This window comes from Physella acuta, unplaced genomic scaffold, assembly GCF_028476545.2.
Source record: "Physella acuta isolate Inbredline_101_S28 unplaced genomic scaffold, ASM2847654v3 ptg000550l, whole genome shotgun sequence".
Lineage (NCBI taxonomy): Eukaryota > Metazoa > Mollusca > Gastropoda > Physidae > Physella > Physella acuta.
In genome coordinates, this window is record NW_026732069.1 from 275887 (window position 1) to 288223 (window position 12337).

Genomic DNA, 12337 nt, shown 5'->3' on the forward strand with positions numbered 1-12337 from the left:
GTACCACGGGGTCAGTGTGGCCCATAGTACCACGGGGTCAGTGTGGCCCATAGTACCACGGGGTCAGTGTGGCCAATAGTACCACGTGGTCAGTGTGGCCTATAGTACCATAGAGTCAGTGTGGCCTATAGTACCATAGTGTCAGTGTGGCCCATAGTACCACGGGGTCAGTGAGGCCCATAGTACCACGGGGTCAGTGTGGCCCATAGTACCACGGGGTACGTGTGGCCCATAGACCATAGAGTCAGTGTGGCCTATAGTACCACGGGGTCAGTGTGGCCTATAGTACCACGGGGTCAGTGTGGCCCATAGTACCACGGGGTCAGTGTGGCCCATAGTACCACGGGGTCAGTATGGCCCATAGTACCATAGTGTCAATGTGGCCCATAGTACCACGGGGTCAGTGTGGCCCATAGTACCACGGGGTCAGTGTGGCCCATAGTACCACGGGGTCAGTGTGGCCCATAGTACCATAGAGTCAGTGTGGCCCATAGTACCACGGGGTCAGTGTGGCCCATAGTACCACGGGGTCAGTGTGGCCCATAGTACCACGGGGTCAGTGTGGCCCATAGTACCATAGAGTCAGTGTGGCCTATAGTACCACGTGGTCAGTGTGGCCCATAGTACCACGTGGTCAGTGTGGCCCATAGTACCACGGGGTCAGTGTGGCCCGTAGTACCATAGAGTCAGTGTGGCCCATAGTACCATAGAGTCAGTGTGGCCCATAATATTATAGTTTCAGTGTGGCTCATTGTGAAAGACTAGAACAACATCAACTGATTATGTTGTTTATCTTTATATAATAAGATATGACAATGTGTTATCACGTCAAAATAAATATTGCACACTTTTATGGATGAGTTTTAGGTTATTTGAACCCGCTGTCAGAAAATGTTATTGTTGGCTTTGATTGCGTACTGGCTTGGTATATTGATTTATGATTACACACTACACAGTTGTTTTGATGAACATCAATATTATCCGGTATTGTTGATGGTAAAGTTTTTCATAATAAAAGAGGGATCATCCATAGAGGACGACGTACATTTTTTAGAAGATTAAATCATGTTATAATTATATTAAGTTCAGTAGGAAAAGGAGAGAGAGAGAGTAAAAAAAAAATTAATTTCGTGAATGTTGCTATAGTTCTAGAATGCACACAATAACAAGTAGTTGTTTTTTTTTTAAAAAAAGGTGTTTAATGTTTGGTCGAATTAAAATAATCAGGCTTCCTTGACCCACGGTTGACGCCGAGAAATCGAGAAAAATCGGGAGCAAGCACTCGGTATATTTCAGGACCAAATATCTTCGCAGTTATCATTCCTAATGCTGACTGATCAAATCTGTGTTTTAAAATGACATGATCACTTTTGCTACACGTCACATACACATACACACACACACTTATATATATATATATATATATATATATATATATATATATATATATATATATATATATATATATATATATATATATATGGTGACAGGACAAATGATCTCAGGACAAATGATCTCAGGACAAATGATCTCAAGGACAAATGATCTCACGGACAAAAGATACCAGGACAACATATATCAGGACAAATGATATCATGGACAAATGATCTCAGACAAAATATCTCAGACAAAATACCTCACAACAAAATTTTAATAGGGTATTGGATGATTTTAGTTGATCTGAACATTTTTTTATTGACTGTCATATGGTATTGTTTACCATATTTAATATTGTTTATAGGCTTATATAATTTTAAGAAATGTTTGCTGCATAAATTTGCCATATTGCACTAATAATTTTAAAATTAGGATTACTAATATAGTATGCGAAGATTAAAGAAATTACTCGATAGACAACGTAGGTGGGCTTGCCAAACATGAGACAATCCTACCACGTCATGGGGACGAAACTAGATCAAAGGGAATGAAATAACAATAAAGACACACCTTCGTATCAAGGTGGCAGCCCGCTTTGATAGCAGAGACATGCCTTAAGGGAAAGACATCCACCCTCCCTGGACAATACAACTAGCATCTAAAGTCAATAGTTATGTGTCGGTCACACCTTAGTGATCAGTGACAAATGCTTATTTAAACGACAGCGGTCATCGCGGAGCTAAGTTTGTCGTAGTGTGCATGAAAACAAAGTAGTTTTAGTGGTTATTACTCAGCTATGGCCTCTTACGTTACCCCACAGAAAGGGTATAGGACATTAGTTTCTGGTGATTTATGTTTATAAAAGCCAGAAGTGGAGCATCAGGCAAAGAGATTTGGAAATGTGAAGTTAGAACATGTCGAGCAAGAGTTCACACAATACATAATCACATAGTATTGGAGAGGTGTGATCATAACAATGTACTTGCCGGCATAGAAACGTAAGCGTTTCGTTTGTGTTGATGATGCAATAAAAACAATAGTTTTACGTTACGAACCTAAAGACCCATTCAACTTTTTGAAAAATATTTCGCGTCTTTTGAACATAAATGTTGTATAGCTACCGTTACTTTATTTTTTTATACATTATCATTTATTATACCTTTCATGAGTAAGCTTGTTTTAATTTTGACTTTTTCAAATCAAATGCTATTAGAAAGATTAAGTTTAATACATTTTTTGATTCTTTGTTAAGTTTAACATTTAAAATTTTGCTGTGAGATATTTTGTCTGAGATATTTTGTCTGAGATTATTTGTCCTGAGATCATTTGTCATGGAACCATATATATATATATATATATATATATATATATATATATATATATATATATATATATATATATATATATAATACTAAAACAACAATAAGTATCATTAAAACGTTTAGGCCACACAGAATGACCTCAACTAACCTATGACATCGATGATCCTTGTACTCGCCCGCACACAATTTGACCTTTTTAGGGGGGATGACCGGACACATGCACTCCGGCTCCAGCGCGCACCTGGCCCATGGTTCCAGAACTGCCCGGATGCTAAATACGTCCTTCCTGTACACGGACACGGTTGCAAGAAACTCTGGGTACATGTTGAAGGCACAAGGAGCCTCCCCGAAGTAGTTGAACGTCTGGTCATTAAAAAACATGACAAGATTAGTAGACGATCGTGCAAAGGTAATTCTAGTCAGAGGCGTCACAACATGGGGTGCTATCAGGCAGTGATACCCAGAAATCCCGCGATTCGAACTACAGACTCTCGGGGTGGCACTCGTGATTTGTAACATTCAGCCACAAAGTTCCTTATATATATATGTATATATATATATATATATATATATATATATATATATATATATATATATATATATATATATATATATATATATATATATATATATATATATTTATATATATATATATATATATTTATATATATATATATATATATATATATATATATATATATATATATATATATAAAATGAATTTATTTATTTATTTATTCTCCCATTTCACCTGAATGATAGTGTTTAGGGGTATCCTAGCCGCGCCAGCACACCGAAAGTTTTGGATACCAATGTCCAAAGCCCTATCAAGCACCTGTTGAATGCGGTCAGTCCATCTGATGGAATTGTCTTGGTACACTAGAAGTCTCCTTGCCTTTTCTATAGTAGCCTAACAAGAGTGGACATAGATCTAGACACAAGTATAGAAACCATGAACATAGTAGAATAAAAAATCCTGACGGGGATTTTTTTTTTTTGGTCTTTAGTAATACATAGATGTATGTTGTTTTTTATTTAATCAAAATCATACAAAAATTGTTTATACTAATACGTCGAAGCAAGTATTTAGATACTTTTTTTTTTTATTTAGTTATTAGTTATTTAAATAGCAGTTCATATATATTTTAAAAATTATTTATTTTCTCTTTTTTTTTAGGGGGGGGGGGGGGAGGGTGGGGGCATGTAGGCCTATAGTGCATTATTACATAAAAGCTTGCTATTAAAACGTCATTATGCATTTTTAAAGATTTTTCCATGGTTGTATCTACTGCTCCACATGGCTACTTATATGAGATTTATCTCGTCATAACCAATGGAAGAATCGTCAGTCTGGCTCATTGACCATGCACCTTCACTCTCGTTATAATGCAGGGGAATTAGGATAGTGGCTGGACATCAAAAGTGGAAGTAGTAGAAAGAACGTTTGTTTGTCGCTGTTACTTCACTTCCTGAGACTTTAAGCCCTAACACTCAACCACCCTCACCCCAGTACACCGAAAAAAATATACTGCTTTCTAATAACAAAACGTCTCAAAGATATTGTAAAGGCAACTTACTCTTATCAGTAGAGGTTTCCATGAGTAACAAAGCTTTTCCCTGACATGCGGTGGAAACATTTCGTAGGAAAAATTCACAACTTGACACCGGCAGTGTTTTTCTGTCTGATTGAAAACAAACAATGCCGTGTAAACCTTCCAACATGAAGCATGTGTCAACTTCTAACATAATAAAGAAGCCCTGATACTCAAGTTTTTCTTATCAACGTTATTTGTTATACCTCAGCGTCACTCCAGCATGCTAGTATCAATGGTTTGTGTTATACAGCGTACTAGCCGGAATAGCTAGGTTAACGGAGTAGATATATTACTTATCACTTCGAAACAACCAATCAGCTTCAACTTGGTCATAAGATTTTTCAGAGATAAATAAGCAGCCGCCACGCGCTTGTAGCGCTCAAAAATACAATGAGGTCTCCTTTACGGAATGCAATTAAATTAATTTGTATTTAATTTATAGGCCTGAAAAGTAACAAACTATTAAACCCATTTGTTTTCTTTAAGTGGTACTCATAATTTGCAACCATTCGGTACCCATTGTTTTACTTACTTTTTCTTTAGTCCCCATAAATTGTGGATTTATTAACCAAAAAATCGGGAGTGATCTCCCCTAAACTTTCTCGAATATTCTTATATAAAACAACAGGGGATGGGAACTCGGGCTATAGACATGATTTTTAATCCATTTTAAATACTTAAAGTTTTAAAAATAGAATAAAATCTCGTAGACAAAAGAATTGCACACCAAGTGAACGCCAAATAAAAAAGTGCATAATAGTGCGCAATATTATTGGTAGGCCTACTTTAAAAATTTACATTAGTTTTTTGAAAAATCGGAAGTAGCGTAAATTACTACTTCCAATCAACGGAAATTACTCAAAATTTAACAGAAGGTAGAGAATTAGATCTTCTACTTACATGTGAAATTTCATTTTCTACCTGAAATAGTACTCAAGTTATAGGCTTTTGAAAAATTCAAAGTAGAAAAAATATCACTTCCGGTTATCGGAAATCGCTCAAAAGTTGATACGGATCAACGATTTTGATCAACCTAGCTGTAACGGTACTCAAGTTATCGTGTTTACACACGGACAGACAGACACACAGACATACGAACAGAATTGCAAAGCCCAGTTTTTCAGACTGGATTACGCATAAAACCTCTTAATTTTGATAAATCTGGATTGATAATTTTTGCCCGATTAAAATAAGTCCTCTATACTCCGGATGTGATGAAGGACTGAGGTGTAATACGGTGAAAATTGTTAAAATTTCAAGTGATTTTTGTGCACGATTATAATACTTTCTCTATACTTCGTATATACGAGAAAGTAAAAATGTCAAGAAAAAGCGTAACTTCAGACCACTTTATCACATCTTTCATTTCCGTCTATATTAATCTATTCCAAGTGACTTGGCTCATTTTTATGTCACTAATTTCCAAAGATTTTTTATCCTTTAAAGTCTTTCTGTTTTCGTAATTTCAAGCCGTTCAACCATTTGTTTTCATAACAAAAATTTCATAGTTACCTATATATTCCAGAACAGGAGTGGATTTAAACCCGTAACTCCTTTAGTCACGTACAAAGCCCCCTCGACTCACCATGATCCTCTGCTCCTCTGTTAAACCAATGTCGAAGAGAACAACGGTGAAATTGTTGACACGAGGATACACCGTCTGGTGCAGGTTATAGAACATGTCCTGCATCTCGTCGTAGTGATTGGAGGAGCTGGCGGACACGAAGATGACGTCACTCTCAGGGATGGCCTGGCCCATGGACAGGATCAGACGACGCTGGTGTTCGGATAAGGTAAAGCTTGGTGACGTCAGAATGTCCAGCAACCGGGTTTCGGGGTCAGGGTTCAAAGGTCTAGAACAGTTGGCTATACAACCCCCTGTTGATTGCATTTTATACATACATAAACTCATTCTAGCCGGTATCGGCTAGGCTTCGCTCCAGCCTTTAAAACTATATCCAAATGTAAATGTTATCGCAGGTATTCATGTTTGTTTACAAAATATTTCAAAAAGAATTAAAGAGCATTACATAAAGCTGCGCTCAAAATAGCACGTACATCTTCACGTAATTCTAAAATTATAATTTACTCATCACCTGCCATTCATCAATATCTCAATTCGTTAAACGAATATAATAAACATCTGAGGCAAACGAAAAAAAATTTTTTTTTAATATTATTGGGAGCGGTGTGATGTCAAGACATCTTTTTAAAGCACCTCCTACCCCAATGTTTAACGTTACGTAACATTTCTCTATACTACAAGACCTCTCAATAATTATTTTTGTCTTTTCACCCCCCCCCCCCCCTTTCCAAACACCCACACAACCCATGACCAAAGTTAATACACAAAAATATGTATCTTTTAATTAAAACGTTTGAGAGAATAGCGTTGTTTAAAAGAATGATGGTATCATTTTAAATTAACCTTACTACAAACAAACAAAAACACAGACCGCAAGGGTTAAACCACAAACAGTAAACTTGGAATGAAGGTTAACTAAATTATAAATTAAAACAAACTACTTCTACTAAATTATAAACACAGAACATTTAGCTTAGGGGTTTAATTCAAAGCTCAGTTGGGTTTAAAATTACAAAAAGTAAATTAATACAGTATAACTGTGATACATCAAACAAAGACTAATGCAGTTAAAGGATTAGCGTGTAAGGTTAAAACAAGAGACATCAAAGAAAGACTAATGCAGTGAAAGGATTAGCGAGTAAGGTTAGAACAAGAGACATTTAACCTCGTGATTTGTTACTGCAGACATTGGAGAATATAATCCTGGGCGCGTCTGTGTCTCTTGAGATAATCTCGTTTAGTCGTGCGATCGAATCCCTGATGGTCGAATCATACAGCACGGAGTTGACCACTGGTACGTAAAAATAGACAATTTAAATGAGTTTTTCGTTTGAATTGCAGAACACACTTTTTGTGTTACTTTTGAAAACAATTGGCTGGTTTCGTTTTACTTCACCCCTACCTAATCTATGGACAGTTCATATCAAAAGTGTTTAAAAGGTTTCCTTATAATCCCGTGGCAGCCCTTGTAACCATTCTTCAGTCCGGAAAAATCTTTAATTTAAAACATCTCTTTTTTTCTGTTTGTATTTATATAGAGCTATCTTTCTCTCTCTGTTTGTATATATATATATATATATATATGTAACAACATGAATTCTTTGTTGTTATTGTGGGTTCTTCAATATACTCATACGAGCAACAGTAGTTGTGAAACAATAACTTTATTTACACTTTGTACAGAGAATTAATAGACCCATAGTAAATCCATGGTCACAACTGGTATAAGTACAATCACAGTCAAGAAACAAAGTGTCGTAGTAACATCCTACATTCACAGCCACAGTCCTCAGGTTCAAGTTCTAGCACACAACACCCGTTCACCTTTTTGCTCTCCCTTTTATTCACAACTTTCTCTCCCTTTACGTCAATGAGCGATCTCACCCAAAACACGGAAAAACACATGACGATCGCTCAGACAGTCCTTCCGCTAGCCAGGTACTCTTCATTCATGCAAAACACAATATAATAAAGATACATAATAATACAGTCTGTGACACGTCCCCCCTTCGAATAAAATTTTGTGTAACAAAATTTATAAATACAATATTAGTAGGGCAGGATCATGTGCCAGACAACAAAATTTATAAATACAGTATTGGTAGGGCAGGATCATGTGCCAGACAACAAAAAATTGTGTACAACTCAAAGTAGAGTAAAATATATTCATTTTAGACTAAGCACTTGTAGTCATAAATTTATAGTGCATACAAATACAACAGTATGTAGTGACTATATCAGTGATAATTAAAATATGTCAGTGTTTTGAACAAAAACTTTAAATGTACAAGCATTATATGTAATATTTAATGCATCAATATACATTCACATAGGAGAACAAAACATTTCAATTACCCAGTAACTGTAGTATAAAAAAAAAAAACTACATCAGTTGGGATAAATAATATACCAAACTAATTTGGTACAGGACTTAATTTCAAAACATAACACATAGTTAAAATACTTAAAGACTTAATTCAACTCATGAATTAAATAATGATATCCTATGTAAAGAAAAAACAACCTTATCATCAAGGCATGTTATTACCACGCATGAGTAATATACTTTGTTGTCTCCCCTAGTCGACCCATTTCAGTCATATCTAGGTCACAACACAACATTCTTGCCTTTCACAGGTATCGACTAATACAATTCATCATTGAGACTTCCGTCTTATTGTTATGCGGAATAAATAGTCTTAACTTTTACTTGATTTACTTTATTCCCTGTTAATTAATAGTATAGAATAGGTTTAACATAATACAGTTTACATTATTTTGATATAGTACACAATTTATGTTTACTCAAACACATTATTTGATATTTATATATTACAGTTACAGACTGTATAATATTAATAAACTGTCAATTGATAATTTAATCTTAGCATCCTCTATAGCATGAGTAATCGTTCTCGTGCAGTTGACGATGACCTGTATGCCATCTCTCCCTCAAATTGTAGCTTTTAGCTGTGCTACCATAATCATTTCCTAGATTTCGTGTAACTTGTGTTACTTCATTTGTTTTAATATTCTCCTCTGGTTTCTGAACAACGTCAGTAGTTATCTTGCTTTGTGTACGTTCGTTTGGTTCATCAACCAACTCAATATAAATATTATGGCATTGCTTTGGCCTCTCATAATATGTGTTGCGTCGGTAACTTCCATTAGTATACCTATTCACACTTTTGTTATTCTGATTTGAACTTGATACATTATTCCTTAAATTACTGTATTTCTCACATGACTTTCTGTGTACATAATTGTTTCTTCTCTGATTTGCCAACCTATGCCAACATTGATTTTGGTAATGACCTGTTTTTCCGCAGTAAAAACATCTAGATTTTGGCTTCTTATAAACATGGTGACTGTATTCATAGTTTGCTAAATTTCTTTTTCTTTCATTCTGTGCATTAATGACATTAATGACATTCTTATTAACATGTTGACTGTATTCATAGTTTGCTAAATTTCTTTTACTTTCATTCTGTGCATCAATGACATTGTAGTTTCTAGTTACTGTTTCATCTTTCTTAACTTCCTTGTGCTTCTTTATTGATTCTAATTCACACATAAATTTCTGTGTTAATTTCTCCATTTCTTTGTTAAATTTATTCTTGAGTTCTAGTATATCTTCTTTATAGTTTGACTCCAGATTTCTAAGTAACTCCTCAATAGGTACGTTCTCTTTATTGTGGCTTATTAAGTTCACTGATTCATTAATCATCATTAGTTTATCATGATTCCTGCCATTCTCCGATGGACTTATTAAATCATCACTGCCATTGACTGATGGGCTTATTAAATCATTTTGACTACCATTCTCTGATGGACTTGTTTCTTGTTGACTGCCATTCTCTGATGGACTTGTTTCTTGTTGACTGCCATTCTCTGATGGACTTACGATACAACTTTCAATAATATTCTCGTGTACCTGCGTATCATTTAATAAAGAGTCAATCTTAAGACATTCTAATGTATCTGTCACCTTTAAATCATTATTAAGTTCAACCTCTGTTTTATCCTTGGGTTTCAATTCTTCCTGGACTATGTTACTCTGTTCTTCATTCCAAAGGTTGCCAATATTTACTTCTTCAAGTTCTGCTTTAAATTCTGTCTGTTCACTTTCTAATTTTGGTTCATTTGTGTCTGTTATAGCTTTCATTTCTAATAGTTCTTGTTCATATGCTAGTTCATGTAGGCCAACTTGTTTTTCCAAAGTTTCAGCCCTTTTATCTGCTCTCTGTTTTCTGTTTCTTTTTTTTCTCTTCCCTTTTTGTTGTACAGTCTCCTCTACTTTATCTCCATCTGACATTTTTTTTTCTTCTTGCATTTCTGTAATACCTCTTGATTTATTACACACTATTTCTATCACATCATCTAGTTCTCTCAATACATTTCCATGAGCTCGTTTGGGTTGTTCATTTTGTTCGTCCCATGCTTCTAATGCTTTTTCTATGTCTCGGTCAAATCGAGTGTTTGCCCAGGCTATCTGCTTCTTCATCTTCTTAATGCCTTGCGCCCTCGCTAGTGCTAGATATTCTTCAAAACATAACATTTTGATATATTTTCTATGACATAAAATATAAATTCATTAGTTGACAATAGATAAATGTTAATTAATTTACAATACCCTTTCTTGTATTCTGGCTTTGTTCAGTTGATTAGAGACATCTAGTAATCCAAGAAAAGTTCATAGTACATATATAGTACAAAAATAGTTCACTTTGTTGATTCCAAAAAGTTAGAAAAATTAAAATAGTTCTAGTAGCCTGTTACAGAGTAGAAATTTGTCCAGTTTTAGATAAGACATCTTTAGGAACAGTTTAGGAACAGTTACAAAAATAAACTTGATCTGCTAAATCCAAACAGTAGAAAAACTTGAACAGCTAATCCATATAGAAAAAACTTGAACAGCTAAATCCAAACAGTAGAAAAGAAACACTAAGACTTGATCGGCTAAATCCAAACAGAAAAAACACACAGACGATATTTACTCGACATTGGTGAGACAATATCGAAATAAGGTGATAAAAATTATCACGTTGATGACTTGACTTGAACAAGACGTCTGACTTGACTACAGCAACCCTTCTGACTTGAGTGTAGATAGATGACTTTCAAGAACTTGACGTACTTGGTAAACAGTGGAAGACCACTTCAAAAACGTTGAAAACTGCTTACAATGATAATGTGACAATTCTTGATCACTTGTAGTAACACTGTAACTTCGTTGACGATTTCAGACTTCAATATAATTTACCAATGTAACAACATCACTTCTTCAATTGCTTCTGACAATGTAACAGTAGAATCAGTAACAGTAGCACCACTTCTTCAACCACTTTTGACATCATATGTAACAGTAGACGCTCACTTCTGACACCATATGTAACAACATGAATTCTTTGTTGTTATTGTGGGTTCTTCAATATACTCATACGAGCAACAGTAGTTGTGAAACAATAACTTTATTTACACTTTGTACAGAGAATTAATAGACCCATAGTAAATCCATGGTCACAACTGGTATAAGTACAATCACAGTCAAGAAACAAAGTGTCGTAGTAACATCCTACATTCACAGCCACAGTCCTCAGGTTCAAGTTCTAGCACACAACACCCGTTCACCTTTTTGCTCTCCCTTTTATTCACAACTTTCTCTCCCTTTACGTCAATGAGCGATCTCACCCAAAACACGGAAAAACACATGACGATCGCTCAGACAGTCCTTCCGCTAGCCAGGTACTCTTCATTCATGCAAAACACAATATAATAAAGATACATAATAATACAGTCTGTGACAATATATATATATATATATATATATATATATATATATATATATATATAATAGTTACCTTTCAAAGGAAAGACGTAGCTGATATATATATATATATATATATATATATATATATATATATATATATATATATATATATATATATATATATATATATATATATATATATAAAACTTTTTTAGATGTGAATAAAATCTTCATGATGTTATAGTTACCTCTTGAAGAAATAAAGTAGCCCATGTTCCTGATTGAGAGACATTGATACAGTAGAATCACAGTACAAACTAGACATGTACCGATAATTGCACTGACGGCTGAAAGTAAAAAAGTAATAATAATTAAACCAGTAAACATTTTTTTAAAACTTTTTAGAGAATTTATATTTCACGTGAAAAAGGTTTTACAAAATCAATCCAACTTACTTTTCTTGGAAAACAAATTATTCATGTTTGAGATAAGCGCAGAATTTCTCTATGCTAAATAAATCTAACCGAGATTTAGTTTCATAGTAATATACTTTAAATTAACATAAACATGCACCATAATTAGCCGAACATTGGGCCTATGGAGAAAGAAAGAAACAATCTTCAACCAAAAGGTAGCAGTTTTTTCCCTCAAGTATTCATAGAGTTATCAACGTCATCTGTTACTTTGT

At 34.6% G+C, this 12337-nt stretch overlaps 1 protein-coding gene across 1 annotated transcript; it reads right to left on the bottom strand.

Annotated features, from left to right (window-relative positions):
* Window positions 1-1198: 1198 nt before the first annotated feature.
* Window positions 1199-12337, bottom strand: LOC131946294 (uncharacterized). The gene is made up of 8 exons (XM_059306987.1): window positions 12105-12337; window positions 11898-11996; window positions 7045-7170; window positions 5880-6172; window positions 4277-4381; window positions 3451-3609; window positions 2848-3062; window positions 1199-1343 (listed from the first exon to the last, which is right to left on the bottom strand). The coding sequence occupies exons 1-8, from the start codon at window positions 12127-12129 to the stop codon at window positions 1199-1201; spliced, it is 1167 nt and encodes a 388-aa protein (XP_059162970.1). The 5' UTR covers window positions 12130-12337.